This window comes from Urocampus carinirostris, chromosome 18 (assembly GCF_059441175.1).
Source record: "Urocampus carinirostris isolate Australia breed hairy pipefish chromosome 18, RoL_Ucar_1.0, whole genome shotgun sequence".
NCBI classification, from domain to species: domain Eukaryota; kingdom Metazoa; phylum Chordata; class Actinopteri; order Syngnathiformes; family Syngnathidae; genus Urocampus; species Urocampus carinirostris.
In genome coordinates this window covers 24,259,533-24,280,561 of record NC_142366.1, presented here as the reverse complement: position 1 = coordinate 24,280,561, position 21,029 = coordinate 24,259,533, and the positions used below count along the sequence as shown (strand labels likewise).

At 39.5% G+C, this 21,029-nt stretch overlaps 2 protein-coding genes and 1 long non-coding RNA gene across 3 annotated transcripts in view; 1 reads left to right on the top strand and 2 right to left on the bottom strand.

Annotated features, from left to right (window-relative positions):
• Nucleotides 1–11,516, bottom strand: part of sspo (SCO-spondin) — a 106,286-nt gene extending 94,770 nt beyond the window's left edge. The window contains exons 1-12 of the mRNA XM_088322158.1: nt 10,447–11,516; nt 10,159–10,368; nt 5,219–5,301; nt 4,914–5,084; nt 4,613–4,836; nt 4,419–4,521; nt 4,170–4,328; nt 4,003–4,088; nt 3,800–3,925; nt 2,800–2,956; nt 477–729; nt 263–404 (exon numbers count right to left, since the gene is read on the bottom strand). Of these exons, the coding sequence (XP_088178284.1) occupies nt 263–404; nt 477–729; nt 2,800–2,956; nt 3,800–3,925; nt 4,003–4,088; nt 4,170–4,328; nt 4,419–4,521; nt 4,613–4,836; nt 4,914–5,084; nt 5,219–5,301; nt 10,159–10,368; nt 10,447–10,514 (1,782 nt within the window). The 5' untranslated portion in view covers nt 10,515–11,516. The remainder of the gene's footprint in view (nt 1–262; nt 405–476; nt 730–2,799; nt 2,957–3,799; nt 3,926–4,002; nt 4,089–4,169; nt 4,329–4,418; nt 4,522–4,612; nt 4,837–4,913; nt 5,085–5,218; nt 5,302–10,158; nt 10,369–10,446) is intronic.
• Nucleotides 6,796–17,834, top strand: aoc1 (amine oxidase copper containing 1). The gene is made up of 5 exons (XM_088322157.1): nt 6,796–6,865; nt 13,229–14,764; nt 15,004–15,292; nt 15,965–16,097; nt 16,293–17,834. Exons 2-5 carry the CDS (start codon nt 13,231–13,233, stop codon nt 16,560–16,562), a joined length of 2,226 nt encoding a protein of 741 aa, XP_088178283.1. The 5' UTR covers nt 6,796–6,865; nt 13,229–13,230; the 3' UTR covers nt 16,563–17,834.
• LOC148348701 (uncharacterized) lies at nt 13,248–20,822 on the bottom strand. The gene is made up of 3 exons (XR_015847561.1): nt 20,772–20,822; nt 20,428–20,487; nt 13,248–16,473 (listed from the first exon to the last, which is right to left on the bottom strand). It is a non-coding gene; the product is annotated as an uncharacterized LOC148348701 (long non-coding RNA).
• Between the last annotated feature and the right edge of the window lie 207 nt (nt 20,823–21,029).

The window sequence follows — 21,029 nt, the reverse complement described above, 5'->3', positions numbered from 1 at the left end:
GAGCGCTCGTCCAAGAGGTCACAGGTTCGATTCCCTGTTCCTCCGAAATGTAGAAGTGTCCTTGGGCAAGACAATGAACCCCCAGATCAGCAGGAAGGCGCCTTGCATGGCTGAGGCCGCTAACGGTGTGTGTGTGTGAGAATGAGTGTGAAGTACATTGTAAGGCGCTTTGGAGGTCTTCAGTGGTTTAAAAAGTGCTTTATTATTGCAGTGCATTTAGCATTTATAGTATCAAATTGTGATCTAATTGTTTGTATCCTACCTCCACAGTTGTAAAAGGACAGTCCCCTCCTTGTAAGGAGTATCTCTTTTTGTCAAAGGTAGAAACATGGAGCGCTCCCATCAGACTGCACTGAGCGGCGCATTTCTCTTCAGTGCATCGCCACTGACCCTCTTTGCACACGCTATATTTGGAATGTTGAAAATGTCACCAACAACCAAAAGGCCCACATAAAAATTAAACAGTTACTCCTCACCAAGTGTTACATCTCTGCTGTATCTTGTCTCCTGACTGGTATGTGTGCCTGCGATGGAAACAAGGGCAATCGTCTTTTTTCAGGCACTGTCCCTGGTGAAGATACAGTCCTGGAAGACATTCGCATCCCCCGACGCACTCTTCCCGACATTGACCGACCGATGCAGCGGGACCGGGAGGCTGGGGGGACGCGCAGCTCGGGGGACACGAGGACACGCAGTCTGAAAAGACTTGCCCTTTAGGACAGAACCGAGCTAGAAAGATGCAGGACAAGAAATAGTAGGGAAACAGTGAGAGACTTTCTTTTCATCCGAGTGAAAGACCACAAGATTGAAAAATGAACTTTGTTCTTCTGTCAAAATATTTAATGCATTCAAAGTCACATTTATTGAAAAAGAAATATGACTGACTTCTCAACCATAAAGCAAGAGCGATTTTCAATGTTCCCCAGCTCTTGTTTGGAAAATAAATCGAATATTTTACATCGGGTTCTATGAATGCAATCACATTTCTGTTGCAGGTCACATAAAAGTTTCCCCTTGTGTCGTCATGAAAGTGATAATATATAGGTTGGTTGGATCCCTTTACCACACAGGTCATGGGGGCACCATTTCTTGTGGTGTGTCTTGGGCAAGAACAGCCTGGTGGTGCCTCTCCAGGCCAACATGCGTTATTTTATATTTTTTCAGAGGTAAGATCCAAACCCCAAGCCTTATCCCGACCCGGCTGCAATTTCTCTCTACCTTTCTCTCTGTTAAAGTGCTGCGCTAGATTTTTAAGGATGTACTGCTGTTGTGTTTTACGGCCCAGTAATCAACCCCTCAATATGATGGACGGTCTACAGATCTCCCCATCGACTCTTAAAAAATCTATCCATGATGAAAATGTGTCCCTTAATGTAACCCCTGCAGACACCGAAATATAAAAGATGCAGCGTTGGTAGGATTACTTTAAAAATGTTATCCAATACCAATACTAATTACCGGTTAAAAAATGTAATCAGCAAAATAATCTGAATACTATAATGTTAAAGTACTGTAGCTTGATTACTTTGGATTACTTTTGGACGAACAAAGATGCTATTAGAAGACAAAATAAACTAAATACAAATATAATGACAACATTTTGTTTGAGATAAACGAACAACCTTGAAAAATAAATAGAGGAAACCAAGATCAGGTAGTTGCTCACATTTTAACCACGTAGTATATCGTAATGAGCAAAATTGAAACTTTCTCTTTCAGATGGCGGGTAAGAAAAGCTTTGTTTTACTGCGCATTAATAGCAAATCAGGAACCCAATATAGTTTTAAACACACAAAGTTTTCACTTTCTAAATTTCCAACACACTCGGGGAATTCTTGTCAACTTTCTCTGCTTCTATACTGTCAATAATTGAAATTATGAGACACAAATCATCCATAAGTGCATTATGTATATGTAAATGTCAGACACACGTGAATAAGTGCATTAAAATTAATGAATGGATACTTGGAAGTACGCTGTGGAAGAGGGCACATGCTCCCGGGCATTAAACTGTAATCATTTGTTCATACTTTTTTGTTGATGTTGTCTCGTTAGTTACATAGTAATTTCATGGCACTTTTCTGTTAGTTTTGTGAAATTTTTGGTCATAGAGTCATGTTTTTGTAATCAGGCATGGGCTTGTTTTGAGTACGGTCCTGCACATCATGTTAATTGAGGTTTTCCCAAACTTTTTTTGTGAAGGCCTCATATTGGCCTAATGAAGACCGCAAAAGGCGTTTTGTTTACGACAATCTGGTTTGTTTTGTTTTAGCTTTTAGTAATAGATTCTGAATACCTTTTCTTTTCAAGATTATTCAAATAAACAAAGATAATTTCAGTTTGGATTATGCCTGTATTTTGATCATTGTACTGTATTTAGATGAATGTATCAAAAGTATTGTTTTTTTTTTTTTTTGTAAATTATGTGGGGAAAATGGTCAGCAGAGTGCAAATGGCCCCAGAATATTGTTTCCAAAATATACAGCGTATGTATATAGAGTTGTATTAATTACAATTTATCATTTAGAATGCAAGGTCTAAGGAAAATGTAGTATACAACATAAATATTTTACGATTAAAAAAAGGAATCAATTAAAAAGAAAAGAGGTTAATAAATGTATCTAAGAATTTATTAAATAATAAATCAAAACATTCATTTGATATCGATGCAAGTTTATGATATGTTTTTGATTCAAAATAAAATAAAAAATCCACCGAATGATAACCTCAAGTATACACACATTAGCGTTGTCACACTACATAAAGCAAGGCAACCTGAATAGCAGGACAACGTATTACCGCATTGTTCCCCTTCCCTCCAAAGTACGACGACATGTTGCTGGGCACACTCTCTGGCATAGCTCGCCAATGTGTCACACACTGCTGCCGTCCTCTCCTTAAGTGGCAAGCTACAGAAAAGATACAGGCACGTATCGAGGTAGGCTGCTGGGTCCACCTGTAAAACATGAGAGGAAACTTAACACAACATATAAAATCATTATGGTGTGGGTTTCTAATCTGGTAAAAAATGCTGCAGTGAGGCTTTTAGAAAGTTTGATCACAATGACCTGTTTTTAGCTGACCTGCCCTGTCAATTTAAGATGAGATTTTACAGTTCTGTTGCTCCCTTATACCCTTCTGGTTTAATTTTTCCCTGCTGTATGTTCTTTCTCAGAGCAAATACTTTTTTACTTATGATTCCAAGAGCCAATACAATATCTGCAGGTTTGAAAACATTTTCCAATTGAGCCATGATGTTGTGAAATGCTCTGCCCTCTAAGATACAATCTGCAACCTCAGTGATAATGTTTAAATTGATGGTTAGCGTATGAGTGATGTTGACCTCAAACTCTTGTCTTCCAGTCCTTAAGGGAGAACAATGAGCCTGGTTGTTGCACAGGACACGGATTATGAGCCGTCGTACAGGCACTTAGAACCTGATGTTCGCGATCATCTAGAACGTGCTGTTTCGGTCAAGATTTTGGGGCAGGCAGCTGTCAACTGGAGATTCTATTACCTGTATTCAATGTTGATTATGTCTGTGTATTCTCTTTTATGCCCTTGCATCATCTTTGCAGCCTGATCATCCTGGATAGTCGATAATCTCAAGGTTTCTTTGATTTTTTTGAGTTTTTTCTTTTAGTTTTTCCTTGCCCATTGTAGGTTTCAAATCCAGGATTGTAATGGTAGTCCTTGCAGCCCTTTGAGACTTTTTGATGTTAAGGGCTATGCAAATAATTTTACTTGACTTAATCACAAATTTAAATGAAATTGCCTAGTTTGGGGGGTGAAAACTCACACGAGAGTGGCACTGTATGAAGGGGCTCTCGAGTAGTCTGTGACACATGGATTCTGCTTTCCTGCGCAAGGCAGCATCCCCTGCTACATCACAGCTATGTCCAAGCTCCGCTGCATCGTTGCAACCCTTGAAAAATATGCAATCGGAAGTCTTTAAGCAGACAACAAGGAATACTGCTAGGGTAGGGTGCACGTGTGCTGTACTTCATTCAGCTGGTCAGGAACTCTCCATGAGTTGCCAAAACTGGCAGCATACTGGGACACAATTCCTCCCATTGTGGTGAAGTCATCTATAAAAATTGTTTTAAATATGACACCAATTTTCTAAAATATACAGTACCATCGCTTTATGTGAAGTTTAAATGACGCACCATTTGGGTTGTTGTTGTAGGTCCCGCAAAGGCCCTGAGTGGCTGAGAGATGTTCGGACGTTATGGTCACATAGACAGTGTTGACCAGGTCAAACTTCACCCTGACACCGATGCCGCTCTCGACAAAAACGAAATCTCCGAGCCAGTGGATGCTGACCCCTAAATCGGTTTCATTAAAAAAATCTGTTTGGATCAGTTTTTTATCACAGGAGGGATGTGTTCTTGATATAAGAAAGGGTGGCAGCATACCGTTTTGAAATATGGGTAGGCCATTTGGAACATGAAGGCTATTGAGGGTTAAATTCTTCTGATGAATTGCAACCAAGTCAAGGCCCATCATCATTTTCAGAGCCTGAAAAGACACCAAACGTCAAACAGCCACAGCAAGTTTCACATGAAAACCATCCCACTCACATGACTCATGAAACAGGAACTCCTCATACCTTACTGCACTCTCCACCATTAATACAGACTGTACTGATGTATACTGCCCAAGTCCCATCAGAAGATGATGCCAGCAGGTAAGTGCAGCTCCCCTGGAAGTGGAAGTGCTTTTTGTCAAAAGTGCGATAGTGGGATCCACCCCAGGACGTGCAAGTGGCGGAGCCGTGGGGCGTCCTGACGCTGCCGAGGAGACCCCCGCGCACTAGCGGAGAGAACTGTGAGTCTGGGGGTTCGTAGAAAGCAACAGTTGATGTAAATGGCCATTTCTGTAGACATAAATGTCCGCTTATATTAATGGACCTGGTAGAAGTGTGTAGGCGCAGGACAAGCAGGTTTGATCGGAAGCATTTCTCCAACTCAATCCCCACTGGCTGCTGCAGCACTGCTCCATCGTCATTAGGGAGACGTTATGGACTCCGGGGAACTCGGTACAACTCCAGGTAGAGTAACATTGGCCGTGCATTCCGACACCTGAGACAGAAAAGACAAACGGGTGAGGTGCAATTGTTTTATAGTACTTTGAAAAGTCAGAGATCAAAAATATTTTGCATTTTGCTGTAGCAATGGAAATGTTCTTCCTCTCCCCACCACAACACCTCCCTTACCATCCAAGCACCGTGGTCCACTCCAACCTACACAGCAGGCTCTCACTGTCTTGTTCAGCATTTGGCTTTCCATCACAGGCAATCTGAGGACACATAGGTAGATGACATTTTCACGCTCTTGTTCCAATGGCGGATCACTTTGCTCAAAATAAATTATAATTCTTATCATATTTTATTATATTCAATTTGTTTTTTTCCTAGTAAAAACAAGTGAAAATATTGTAGAATTTGTTGAAATTGTTAGTATTCATTTTTTTACTTGTTTCAATATAACAAGAAAAAAGAACCAATTTCACTGTACTTTTTAAACTACAATTAACTATCTGGGTAAAAAATATAGATGGATAGATACTTTATTACTTTATTTATACTTTAAATGAACAAAAAAGTGTAGAATATTTTGTAATAGTTTTGTAATATAACAAAATATTTCATCAAATTTGATCATTTTTCTCATTTTAAGTATTTTTTCCTTACATTTTTACAAACATTTGTTTTAAATCTTCAAAATGATCTGCCAATTGAAGAAGACATTTTAACGCCAAAGAGAACAATTTTAAAAGTTCCATTTTCTTTCACTATTTTAACTGGACTTTTTGCGGTGCATTGCTAGCTGTAATAATAATTGTTGAACAGACAGGTTCATATATACCTTAGGTCCCTTCTCAGGGTTTCTTCATATTCCTCATGTTGAGGTTTTTGAGATTTTCCTTGCCCTCATGTAGGTTTTAGATGAGGGGATGGTGTCATAATAGTCTGTGGTTTGCAATAATCTGTGGTCTGTGCAGCCCTTTGAGACTCTTTGTGATTAAGGGCCAAACAAATAAACATGGCTTGACTTGACTTGATAAGTTTCCCCGCATATTATGCAATTTGGCTTGCGTAGGCTGTATAACTTTTTTTGTATGTGTACATATAGATATATTTATTCCTTTTTTTTTGTTAGACCAATCTTATCTGCCCATATATGCTTTAGTCTCTTATCTTCAAACTAAATATGCAACACTAAATTTACTGCAAGTGGGAAAAGAACTATGAAAGATGGATAAAGCATTATTTGTGTTGTGTTTTTGGTAAATAAAATAAACACCAATTATCGGTTGTGTCTGTGTACTTTGTTTTTCTTCTACATAGTCTGTCTTGCTGTCACTAAATAGGTGCCATGTTCTGTTTGTAAGGTTTATTATCGCCTAACGAGGGGAAATCGATTGCAATTATTAATAAGGGGCGCAACTGATGACAGGTATGAGTTCATACTCGATCTTTTGGGTTGATTGTTCAAAAATAGTGGCTGCATTTAAAATCAAACAAATGGCTCATATCTATTTTGCAACCTGGAAACACTTCAAGCACCAATCCGCAACGTGTGTAGGGTTCACATCAGGTAACGATGCAATACAATCATATTACAAATACATTTATTTACCACCCCGCTCGCTCACTGCATTTCCGACCCCATACCAATAAAATGGATCTATTATTAATTAAAAAACGAAGAGAATTAGATGCGCGCATTGGAGTGGGCGGAAACTAGAAGTCTTGCGTCACCGTGACGTCACCCGACCGAAATCATTAAAAGACTCAATACGCGCTTGACTGAATAAATACTTCCTCGACTGGGGATTATTCGACACGCGAAACCGGCAAGTACGTCCTGTTACTATAGCGACATGTTTACACGTGCAGTGGGGATCTAGCGTTTGCATGATTTAACTTTATCGGAATATATGGCATACCTTCTGGGTAAAGGAAATGGAGTTTGACTTTCCGTGATGAATGAAATAGTGGTGCACGATTGCACATTTCCAAACTGCAGTTCATTGTCTCTACATTGCTGTATTAGGATCTTAGCTCCGCTGATGAAACGACGCGCAATGAAGGGATAAACTCATTTGCACGCGCGCGCAATCAGGTAACGCTTTAATTGTCTGTTTCATTCAAGGGTGGATTAGAAACAAGCAACGGGGCCCCCTGCAAACACCTTTTTTGCGTGAATGAAATCTCAGTCATTCTATCAATGAATTTACCATGCATGTTTTTGCAGTGAGAGGTGCTCACGTGTTTGAAAATATTCCGCGACCCATTATCCCTTATCGTGTACTACTGCGAGCAGGGCTAGCAGAGTGCAATTTTGTTGGGCCTGGCGGCTCTTTTTTGCCATCCTGTCCACTGAAAAATGAACTTTACTCATGTGGCCAAGATCTATTACAGTGTTTTTCAATCTTTTGTTTGAGCCAGAGCATGTTTTTTTACATTGGAAAAATTTCACAGCACACCACTTACCAAAAATGTTATAAAATGACACTGAACAGTATGTTTAATTACAATATAATTTATGATACCCTCAGTTTTTACAGCACAACACTTGACAATGACATCATAGTTGTAGAAAATGATTCAAAATGTTTTATAAAACTTCAAAAAGTGACAGATAATTTCTCAAGGCATACCTGATAATCTCTCACGGCACACCAGTGTGCCGCGGCACAGTGGTTGAAAATCCCTGATCTATTATTTCCGATCGCATATTGCTGGGAGCGTGGACTATCAAAGCGCACTTCTTCAGGCTTGGCACTCATGTAACTGTGATCCATTATCCCCAATCCCAAAATGCTGGCCTGCCTAAAATGAAATACACGGTTGTGGCCACGATCCATTATCCGCGGTCGACTATTGCTGAGAGCAGAGGCTGACAAAGCACTTTTTTTCTTCGTTCGGGCTGCCTAAGTGTGCCATTGTGGCCTGCCTTAAATGAAATTGGTGCACTTTGCTGGTTTTCGCATATTGTGGGAGGTTCTGGTCCCCAATAACTGTGATAAAAGAGTAATGACGGACACAAAAAGTAATTTAAATGTGTGCTTATCAAGTGTCTTAAATCAGTATTTTTTGTTATCTTTTTAGTACCTTATTCGTTCGTTTTGTTGGGGCTTTGGCTCGGGAGGTAGGATGAAGAAATCATTTCGGTAACTCATTTTGTTGTCAATTTACTACTTCATTTAACTTTTTTCCAGGTTTCACTACATTTTTGATATCTTGTTTTCTAGTAAAATAGGAATATATTTTGTCAGTGGGACCATTTACAAAAGGCAATTTTTATTTCTTCCCCCTAAAAAAACACTAATGTCAAAAAATGTTTAAATAGAACAAAATCTGGGAGGACATTGTCAGATCAGACATGATCTCCCCCCAAAAAAATAAATCCTAAGATTTTTACGCAAACTACTTCCTCATCAAACCATTACAAAAATAACAGTCTGCTGTCACTCACTGGATACGGAAATCTGTTGGTCTGATTATGACTGGAAAACAGCCATTTAGTTCTGAATGCCAATAATTATGAACTTGTCACGTTAAATAGGACATGCAACAACCCCGATGAGTTCTACCGGCACACTACTGTAGTGTGGTCTGATAAGTGAGTCGTCATAAATAATCATAGATCATTGGAAAATGTTGCACTGTCTAGGTCATCAAAACCTCAGATAGAAACTCAAAGGCTTCGTAAGAATGTATTGATGTGAAATAGCAACTGATAACAATTCGGTCTTTGCTCTTTGGCAAGTGCTTGAAAAACGAGCTTAAGATATTACGAGGTCAATGTTTGACCATGTTTTTCAGGGCGTGGGTGTTTGTGTTTGTTAACGTGCCGCACTGATGCGATAATCTGGTGGCACTTTTGCTAATTATTTATCTGTAATCTGCAGAGCATCCCAAAAAAAATCCATAGTACTGCTGTCAGAGTTTACATATCTTTTTTTACCTCTTCACACTCTAAAATCAAGTACGTTCACAGAAGATCGCTTACAAGACTTTAGATAAATAATCAGATGGTTTATCGTATTATTTCGAGGTGATGCTCAGTTGTTTGTCATTTGTGTGTTTTTTTAATATAAATTTGGCACAACAACTTTGAAATAAGGATGATACGCTTCCTCAAAGTCGATCGACGTTTGCATTCTCAATTTCAATATTAGTTCTGTCAAATCCAGGTTGTCCATGGCCAACGCAAAACGCAAATTCAGTTTTATGAACATTTTTTGGGAATATTACAGCAATATCCTGCTGAATAGAATAAGAAGTGTGGAATCTGGATTAAGCTTGTAAATGAGCGCCAACGTTGGATATTTTCGATGAAACACGATACTGATTCATCAATATCAATATTGGATGAAGTACACCCTTAATGTTTATGATGAAGCTATGAACGACTGTTATTTCGGATAAACTAAGGGAACACCTTTGTAAATGTCGGTACACTTCTGATTTATTCAAACAGAAGAGAAATCTCTCAATTATTCATTTGCATTTTCCATGGATGCTGTTTCTTGGATTTCGGCTCAGACGAATAAATTCAACTAAGGGGTCCGTCGGATGTTGCAAAATGTGTTAGACGGGGAACCTGAAACTCAAAACCTGTGTGTGCAGATCTGTGTGTAGTTTGGGGAAGTATTCAATTTGAAGTTTGTGCAACTCACACAAATGCATGCAGCCGTCATCCTAATGCGTTCTTTTTTAGTATTTACAGATAAGCCGAGGCAACAACACCAACAGAGCATTTTGCAGTTTCACAAAGATCGTCAACATTTACAGTATTTTATAAATGACTGGTTTTTGTCACTTGTAAACAAGAGTCTCTGGAAAAGTTGTTCACTAATTCTGTACAATAACAATAACAGTTTTTGCCAATCTTGATTTGTATTCATGACTAGCACACACATCCAATCATGTTTTAATATACATTAAAAAATGGACATGGAGCATCTATGTATAAAAACAATGGAAAAGTTTGACAATTGAATCAGGTTCATTAATGAACCACTGATTATAAAAAGTGCTGGATGGTAATAGTATTTATGTTACTCATGGTTTTGCCTATCTTTTCTCACGCTATCATGTATTTTTGTAGGTTTTCTCTTAAATTCCGACAAATGTTCACTTACTTGTACATAGAGCAGAGTGCCTCGATACCGTGCTTTTGATAGTAGAGCGCAATGCCATCATCTCCACCATGCTTGGCCCTCATGGCCTCCACATCCAGCCTCCAGCCTTGGGTGTTATACTGGTAGACCTCAGAGCAGCTTACCTCCAGCTGTAGACGCGGGGTCAGTACCCGGTCTACCTTCTGCTGCACTGTGTGTTCACACCAGTGCCTAAAGATAAAAAAAATGTCCATATCGTTTGCATAAATTTCAGATTGTAGACTTTTTTGACAGACAGTTGAATGTTACCCTTTCCCCATCACTGTCTGCAGTCCAAGCAAGGTCAGCAGCAGTGCCTCCACAGCCCAGCAACACATGCTTAGAAACCAAAGAGTAGAACATTTTACTGTGTCATATTGTCATAAAATTAAAAGAAACAATCCTTACCTTGAAGTTGTCCTCCACCCACAGAATGTCTACAATTTTATCTATAACCACGTTAACCAGTCTTCAATGAAGTGATATTTTCCCTATTGAAAGGGACGGAAGGCCGGTTTTTAAACGCGGGGGTTGACTCGAAGGACGTACAGTAGCATCTGAGTCTCCGGCCATTGGGTAAGAGTGGAAGGTCACAGCTGGGAAAGCCGGAATTGGACATGGACTCTTTGACGGACATGCGGCGTGACCTCCCGGCAGCAAAAGTTCTAGAGCGTAGGAGGGTGACGGTTAGGGGTAGCGCTCGTCTCGCTTGCAGGATAAAGATGTTTGTTCAAGCCTAATCCTGTAAAGATGGGCCTTCGGGAAGGGCGATGGGGCGCTTCCTTGAATGAAACTCCTCAAAAGGGCGTGGGGAGCCAGTGGATCACCAATCTTTTCTGTCTGACCTCCCGGCCTTCCAATAAAGGCTCAAACACAGCTGTCACCACCCTACACCTTACTTTAGCCGAAAACCTGACACAAGTTACTTCCTACTTTTCTTGGGCAGAATAAAACAAATTTAATGAATAGTCTCCCCTTTAATTAATAAAGCTTAAGCCAACATATTTTTAATCTGGCAATAAATTAATCGGGAATTCGTCCACTGTTATTACCTTTAAAAACTCACCATAACTACGATTACATAACCTTTGCAGGTGAAAGGAAACTATTGAATTGGAGGACCTAATTCGTGCTTGTATACTATAGAACTGGGGTCACGAACCTTTTCGACCCAAAGAGCCATAATAGCAAAATATTTGGATTATTTTTTTGTTTTTTTTATTTTACAGAACCATCCTCCTTTTTTTAACAATTGTCAGCAAAACCGCCAAACCCGCTCTCCAGACAAAATGTAATTTTTCAGCGCATTTTATTTCACCTTGTAACGTTAGATGGCTTCATAAAAGTTTATGAAATGATAATGCCAAACCTCGTGTCCCAGATCAACAAATATCCCACTTTAAACTTGTCGCCCTCATGCAGTTACTCAAGATAATTGAGGCAATTTTTGACCCTCATTTTTGTTAAAAATGGTTTTACAACAAGCAGTTATTTTTGAAAAGAAATGTCACAAAATACTGCGGTAATTTTCCGGCTGTACAGTATTTCCCTTCAGTGCTAGTGAGCTGTGTGTGCAGAGATCCAAGCACCCCTAACACTCTTCCGATCAAATCAGTCCACTCCTACAGCTCATCTGATCAAGTTACTCTGTCTGCTTGGCTGGCATTACAGTTTGTTCTGTGGGTTTTTCTCATATAATTGGCTCAACAGTAAACATTAAGTATTCAATGAGCGTCATATAAAGGATTCCTGGCTCTGCACGTAAATGTCTCGCAAGCTATTGGTTCCCAAACCCTGCAATAGAAGGTATTTTGCCAACAAAATTTAATTTATATAAAACTTTTTGTGTGGGAACTGGTTGCCTGCAAATTTTTAGTACTTGCATCAGGGCTCTATCCAAGTTCTCTTTAATATTTTGTGTACAGTAATCCTTTTATTTGCAAAGAGTTCATTACAAACTTTTCCTGAAGTTGTGTGAGCCACCACCACTAGTCTAAACAAAGGAAGAGCCGAGAAGAGATCCGCAGGTTCGAGAGCGTTCTCCATTCGGGCCCCGGTGCTGTGGAATGCTCTGCCCTCTGAGATTTGATCTGCAAGCTCAGTGGAACTGTTTAAATCTTGTCTTAAAACACCTCTTCTATTCTATAGCTTATGAATGACCCATATTTTATGTTAACAATAGCTGTGTATTATTTGTTATTGCAACATCCATTGCAGCCTGCTCATCCTAGAAGGGGGATTACCTCATGTGCAGTCCCTTCTCAAGGTTTCTTTATGTACATACTGTTGAGGTTTTGAGTTTCTCCTTGCCCTCATGTAGGTTTTAGATCAGGGTATGGTGTCATAATAGTCTGTAGTTTGCAATAATCTCGATTTGAGTTGAAAATAAAGGGAAGAGGAAATGAGAAAAATACACATTTTTTAGTGATTGGCTTCTCATCTCATCTCATTAGCTGCACCGCTTATCCCCAGTAGGGTAGCGGGGGTGCTGGAGCCTATTCCAGCAATCATCGGGCAGTGGGCAGGGGACACCCTGAACTGGTTGCCAGCCAATCGCAGGGCACACACGGAAGTGATTTGCTTATTGTTTTATTTTATTTTACAAAACACTCAAAACAATTAATTTAAAACAAATCTTACTGGGCAGCTGTCAGCAAGACAATTATCCAGTTCCAGTAAGGCTTCAACAGCAATCCTGAAATCTGCTAGCTGTCACAGGTACTGATATATCAAATTATGGTCTGATATCAGCTTGACACCAATACCCGATAAAGAGAGTCACCCATCCCAGATGCCTACAGTACTTTTTACATAGCTTAAAAATTCTTGGAGTTAGTTTCTTTTCCATGTTTTTTAATTAACTGATTTTTTGTATTGAATTTATGCAGACCTGAATGAATATAATCCATCAAAACTTTCAGTTATACCAAACTATTAGAGTGATTACTGGTAGTTGTTTTGGAGGGACATAAATTGTTTCCACTCTTCATAGAAATATTTGTGTTAACTTATCTGTCCTATTTGCCCCCCCCCTCCCCTTCTTTACTTTTAGCAATGAGTCTTCTCAGCTTGATGTGTCTGCTCTGCTTTGCTGCTTGCGAGGCGTCCAGAGCAAGAGACTGGGCCCACCACGGCGCACCCATGTTCGCAGACCTGACCCCTCGCGAGATGAAGGCTATTCGGGCCTACCTCCACGGAATCGACGAATTTGGGCTCTCCAACGCCGATACCGAGGCTCTGAAAAAGAACACCATTCTGATGATAGAGCTCCAAGTGCCAAGAAAGAACGATGCCCTACGAGCTTTGGATCGCGGTCAGGCCAAACCTCCCCGCCAAGCACGGGTGGTCGTTCAGTTTGCCAACCAGACCAAGCCGAATATTACAGAGTTCATCGTCGGACCACTGCCAACTCCAAAGTCTCATGAGGTCAAGAGGTTCAAGGGCGATAGGCCTATCCCGTTTGAGTCCAGACCGATGACGTCAATGGAGTATAATTATTTCAATAAAAGCCTAAGCAAAATCACGGCTAAGGCTCAAAGGCTTCTTATCGAGACCACAGGTGGATTTACGTTCACAAACTGCTCTAAACGTTGTTTGACTTTTATCGACATAGCCCCGCGAGGGTTGGCATCGGGTGAGAGGAGGTCCTGGATCATGTTAATGAAGTTAGTGGAAGGCTATTATATCCATCCAATAGGGTTTGAAATCCTGCTCAACCACAAAGATTTGGATCCGGAGAAGTGGACTGTTGAGAAAGTGTGGTACAATAGCATGTATTTTGATAGTGTAGAGGACCTGGTAGAAAAGTACGATTTAGGAATTGTGGAAAAGGTCAATCTACCCCTCCACGATGCCGAGGATCTTTATTCCACCTATGTTCCTCGGGGTCAAACCAGCACTCCTACTAACATCCACGGCCCGAAGCTCGTGGAGCCCCAAGGGCGCCGCTATCACATCGAAGGCAACTTTGTCGAATATGCCGGCTGGACCTTTGCCTACAGGGTGCGTTCATCAGCCGGACTTCAGGTCTTTGACGTCCGTTTTAACGGGGAAAGGATCGCCTATGAGATCAGCCTCCAAGAAGCAATCGCCTTCTATGCTGGCAACACTCCTGCTGGCATGCAAACAAAGTACATTGATGCCGGTTGGGGCATGGGGACCTTATCGTATGAGCTAGCTCCTGGCATCGACTGTCCAGAAATCGCCACGTTTGTTGACCTCTATCACTTCTTTGACACAGACAAACCTGTGCGCTTTCGAAACGCACTCTGTATTTTTGAGATGACCACAGCGTTGCCTTTGAGGAGACATTTCAGCGCGTTCAAAGGTGGCTATAGCTTCTATGGAGGACTAGACAACGCCGTGTTAGTGTTGAGGACCACTTCAACTGTTTACAACTATGATTACATCTGGGATTTTGTTTTCTACCAAAATGGAGTCATGGAGGTGAAGGTCAGCGCTACAGGCTACATCCATGCAACTTACTTTACAGAGAATGGATTAAAGAATGGACGCAAAGTGTACAACTATGTTCTGGGGAACGTGCACACACATCTTATCAATTATAAGGTTGACCTTGATATTGCTGGTAAGAGAGATACTGTATGTTTGAATAAACTAAGATAAAACTAACTATGATGCAGAAAACCCATGCTAGCTATACATGGCACAAGATGGCAGCAAAGCACTTTTTGTTTGTAATGCACTTAATCAGTCAAAGTTGTACAAAAGTGATAGTGTCAAAAACAAACACGCATTCAATGTCATATCTGAACAACATGCAAAGTAATGTTTGATACCTCATGTCAATATTTTGTTCCGACACAGGTCGCGAAAACAGCTTTCAGTCTTTGGATCTGAAATACGTCAACTTCACAAATCCCTGGAGCCCAAAGAATTTTATCGTCCAATCCGAACTCAACTGGACGGAACATAAGACGGAGCGTTCGGCCGCCTTCCGCTACGGCAGGAAGTTCCCCCGCTATGTGCATTTCTACAATCCAAATGAAAAAAATAAGTGGGGACATCAGAAGGGCTACCGCATTCAATTAAACTCCCACGGCGATAGTGTGCTACCGAAAGGCTGGAAGGAAGAAAATGGGATCACTTGGGCAAGGTGAATGCAGGCTTTGCAATAAAAATGTAAAGATTTTGAGGGGGGTTTCAATGAAGCTGACCGAAACATTTTTATGTAAAAGTTATTTACTTTCCTTGAAGACAAAAATGCCCTTCCTCTAACATGTTTTATGGACCTTTTTTGTGGCATACCCCATGAGAAATATTTCCCAGCCAAGCATCGTTATTAGCGCAATGCTTTTTGTGGTTAGATGTATTAAATGAATAATTAGGAAAAAAAGAAAATATAATCAAATCTATATATCTTTCAGACTACAGTTTTATGGTATTTCATGACGTTTGCTTTTTTTAAAGAATGATTTTCCTGATATTGAAAAATGAATACAGTTAGGGTAGAATAAGACAATACGAGAAAATTAGAAAAATGATGTCCTGTTGGTGTTATTTGATTCATTAGTTTTATTTTAGACTTAAGACTTGTCATTGTCAATAACAGAGTGAAAAATGAATTAGGACCTTTTTGTTAATAGCACAATAATTACAATAATATTTTTACTTACAGTACCGTAACGTATATTATCATTATTTATTTGTTTGTGTCATGTGTTTATTTATGTATTGTATTTATAAACATTTGACGGTACCCTCATTTGAAAACTATTGTGTTCAACTATATATGTTGGATGATAATATACTTATTTTTACATTTCAGATATCCTCTTGCCGTGACTCGTCATAAAGACATCGAGGCCACCAGCAGCAGTATTTATAACCAGAATGACCCTTGGAAACCGGTTGTGTCCTTCGAGGATTACGTTCGCAACAATGAAAATATTGTCAACCAGGTAAAAAATGATCACTTAACTGTCAGTACTGCTTCTAGTGCTGCTAGGCTAAAATGTATTGCGAGCGACTGGGAGACTTAATGAGTCATATTGAAGTTTTTTAAAAGCTGATTTTTTTCACTGTTTGCACTTTCGAGCTCATGTTTTGCAGGCCTATGACAAATCCGAGAGTCACGTTTACTTTCCTGTGTGTAGGATCTGGTCGCCTGGGTGACGGTAGGCTTCCTGCACGTTCCCCACGCCGAAGACGTCCCCAACACCGCGACGCCGGGCAACGCGGTGGGTTTCTTCCTCCGGCCTTTCAACTTCTTCGATGAGGACCCCTCGGTCGCATCCAGGAGCACGATCATTGTCCGGCCGGGGCCGGACGGGAAGCCTAAAGTGCAACGGTGGACGCCGGAGGTCATAGGTCATTGCGTGACGGACAAGCTATTCTTTTATAACGGTAGTTATGCGGGAGTTTAGTATGTGGTTATTCTTTAACTAGGTTGTTTTATAGAAGGTTCCTGTGAAATGTACTGAATTTTCCGGACTACGAGGTGCACCTGAAAACCTACATTTTGGCCGGAAATTTCAAAGTGCGCCTTATATACCGCAGAATACAGTGGATCAGATTGGAAATGCATACAGTAGTTTTTGGTATGTGTTACCATGCAAAGTTTGTAGTAATACCGAATTTGAGCAATGGGTGTGCAATGATCGCCAAATATTGTGTGCAACAGGAAAAAACTAGTGGCGGTGAAAGTACCATCACGTTCATCAAGAAAAGCAGTGGTATAAATGACATATGACAAGGCATTAGTCCTTACCTCATTTTCACACTATTTTTACTCACGGTGCCAGGAACACTGATTTGCATAGGTGATTCTTATAGATTAAACAGTCTATCCACTTCTTCACCCTTTCAATAAAGTACTACACAAGGTCTTTTACATACGCTTCGTGGACATAGACTTTCTGGACTAGTTTACAGGCTGGGGGCGTCGTTGCTGTCATGCACTTTCCGGACAAATTTTCAACATGTTACCTAGTGTTTACTATGTTTGTGTACTGCAATGCTAAATCTAATTCACCCTGGTCATCTTGAAAGGGGGATTACCACTTGTGAGGTCCCTTCTCAAGGTTTCTCTTTTTCCTCACGCTGAGGTTTTGAGTTGTTCCTTGCCCGCATGTTGGTTTAAGATCAGGTCATTGTGTCATTGTAATCCTGTGCAGTCCCTTGAGACATTTTTGTGATTAAGGGCGTCATAAATAAATGTGACTTGACTTGATGCTTACATATCAAACCAAGAGGTGGACAGACTGTTTAACCTATCAGAATGCACTATGAAAATCAGTGTTGTAGCATTGTGAGTAAAAATAGTGTGAAAATGAGATAAGCTCTAATGCCTTTTTGTATGTTATCTGTTCCACTGTTGGTGCAGTGGTGATCTCTCAGCGCTTTCACCTTTTCCATGTTTCAGGTTCAATTCCTGTTGCATATAACATTTTGTAAATTGGATAAGCGGGAAGTATTAATGCACAGAAGCTCTTAATGTAGTCTCAATTTCATGCGGTACACCTTATGTTTAAAACCTATATAACAAAAGTCTATTTTTAGGGGTGCACCTTATAGTGTGGAAAATACGTTATATGTGTTTTATTTATGCGTCCTGCATCCCTTAGACAATTCATTTTACATTCCTGGCAATTTATTTCAGTCCCCAGTTTTAATGGGAAATAAAGACAATATACTTATGTGAGTACTAAGTACTGTATTGTCCCAAAATGGCAGCAATGGTCATATTTCTTTGTCTGAATGAAGCTCCTCAACCCACTATTTAACATCATTGGCCGCAATGATTTAAAATCCGACTAAGTTTGCTAGGACTGAGTTTTTAAAAAGTGAACAGGTAAAGTTTCCTTAAATTTAGGGTGTGTTGTTTGACATGTTTTTTAAAATGTGAAATATTTTCTCTATTAAGCATGTGTTAACAATGCCCAACTGACTTTGCTTGTCTGTTGTTATCTTACTTTTAACAGAGCCGTTCGGGGCGGAACAAATTAGGTTCGAGAATGGGAGGTGGGGGGAGTGCTGGAGGGTGACGTCATGCCTGTGCCTGCGTTTTTTTTTTAATGATTTTATACGGTATATATATATATATATATATATATATATATATATATATATATGGGTATTTGTCAGTGTAGCATGATAGTGATTAAAAGTAAGAAAAGTACCTGCTTCTATTAGAGTCCAAACGCCATCCCAAACCTAAAAAAAGAGTTATGTACAAGACATGCACATACTTGGATGCATATCATGAGGGACCTGACCGAGGCTGCAATCGTGACTTCAAGCCAGGAGAGTTCCAAAGTGCCAAATTCTCTACAGCTTCTTTTTCCAAAAACTGAAAACCTGACAAATTCTGAACAAAAATATTTACTGATAGCATATATAGCACATTGACTTTCGAAGTGAGTTGATGGAAATAGAGCCAATAATACCCACAAAGAATGTATGAAGTGTTCTTTTCACGTGGAGTGTCTGCTTTGGCCAATCCGATGAGGAATTTCCATGACTGAGGCTTAGCTGTAGAAGGCATGCAGGATGCAGGATGCTCTGTATCCGCACAGCAAGTGGTAAACCCGCTGCTTCACAGCGGGCCACACTCGCCCTCTTGGCGAGAATGTTTTTACCCAAAAGGCATCAAGTTCAGAAAGCAAACGCTCTAATACCGGATCCTTTGCGCAAACAATCCAGGATACCCTTTTGCTGCCATGGTAATCAAACCATACAACAGCAACATGATGAAATAAACACAATCATGCAAATACCTGACGAATTGATATGGGTTCTAAGAGGACACGGTCAAGTATTTTTTATATTCCAATCAAATCTGATGTGTCTTCTTTTGCTTCAAAAAAATAAAAGTCAATCCTTATAAACGATTTTTTTTATATAAATGTCAGTAAATTGCAACGGTTTACCCGTGAGAGCAAACTGAATTGCCAAAATCGGTTTTATTAGTGTGTCGAGGTTTTTACGGTGCGCATGTTATAAGTTCAGCGTATGAAAGCCATACACTTGTGGATGGGAAGCGGACACAACCGAGAGTAACAAGCATTCCTGTCTTTATTGCCATGGAGGTGACGGTCATGACATCACCACGGACAATCTGTAGGAATATAACACACTATATATTCATTTAAAAAAAAAAAATCGGCCTCACAAATAACAGGCCGGGATTTTAACTTGGTACGGCGACTCTTTTTTGTCTTTTATTGCTCTCGTTGTGTTTTTGTTTTACACCTAATAAAAATGGATGAAAACATTAAGTGATGACTTTTGAGTTTATTTGAATTCATAATGAACCTAAAGGGACCGTGTGTAATATTTAGTGCCTTCAATGAAAAAAAAAAAACTTTCATTCAGTTAGGAAAAAAAAATATGTTGATTTGAATTCTAGGCAAAATACCTGAACTATCATACAAAAGTTAATTTATATTTTCTTTAAAAAAAATCATAGGTCAATTTTATTTTATTTTTAATTTTACATATCCACCTTGGTTGCTGGCAACTTGCTACTACACTGTGTTACGTGGCAGCATTGGAGCGTGCAGTGCTAGCTAGTCGTCAAATATTACACACTAGGGCTTCAACCACATTTTCATAAAGTGTTTTTTTTCGGCACAGCACAGCAAAATCATGCACTCCAAAGTAGGATTTCAGGGCTGGAGACTAAAGGCTTAAATAACGTCACCATACTCGAAATTTAGGTCTCTACCGTCACCTGCAGGTTGAATGATGACATGCACACCTGCACAAACTCGTACAATTGTCCTTGGAACTTTTTGATGAAATAAAACGAAGCGAAATATTTCATTTTGAACCAGTATGTATGGAAAATGTTGCTGCTCATGAAATGTAACTATTTTCTTTGCATGTTTTGCACTCACAACTTGGGCCGTTCAAAATATTGCCTATCCTTATTTTTTGTTAACATTTTTTACGTCTTTTTATTTTGCATCCTGGAATGTCTATAGTTTTATTCTATTCTACATACTATTCTACTCTACACGTCAGTCTGTTCATATTTCTGTAATTACATTTTTAGTTGTTTTTATAGCATGTTCATCCTGGAGTGCCACCTTGTACTCAATAACACTAAAGCTATGTCTATTCTATTATTTTCTACACGTCAGTCTCTTCGTGTTTTTGTATGAAAGTATTCCAAGGTATTAGATGTGTTGGAAATAGTATTAATAGTGCTGGTTGGTTTATCTTAACCTATTAATAAAGCAATATTATTGTGCTACAGGATGTCCAAAATTGGTTGTCTTTGCCTACCTTATCAGATGATCCTGGAATTGCGTCGTTCAACCACTAGAGGGCAGTCACCACGTTACTCTGAAAAACATAAACCAATCCTTTTTTGTTGACTTCAGAATAATAATATGACTCTTTTTACCAAATGTGAAGCAAGTCATTAAAACAATGTAGTAAAACGTAAAATACTGCGAATGTTTACAAATACAAAGCGCAAATTCTTCATGTACCAAGCTGTACAGTACAAGAAGAGTAAAAATGGGATTAGCCCACACGAATATTCTCTTTATATGTTGTATATGTTCCCCCAGTCTTCTAAAAATTATGGTTGTGTTTAATTTTGTGTCATTTAAATAAAAACTCACGTTTTTGATTCATTTGAAATGACGGCCATTTTGCCAATTGCTGTCAACAGGAAATGATCTCACTGTCGTTGGGTGACAACATCCAATCACGGCTCACTTTTTTTTGAAGAAGTGTGATTGGACAACACCCATCAAAATGGCCGCTATTTATAAATGATCCCCGTATTGCATACATTTTTTGATTATTTCAAGTTGTGCAAGCCGTATAACATTTTTTTGCACGGGAAGAATATTGATAAGATGCTTTTTTTTTTTTTT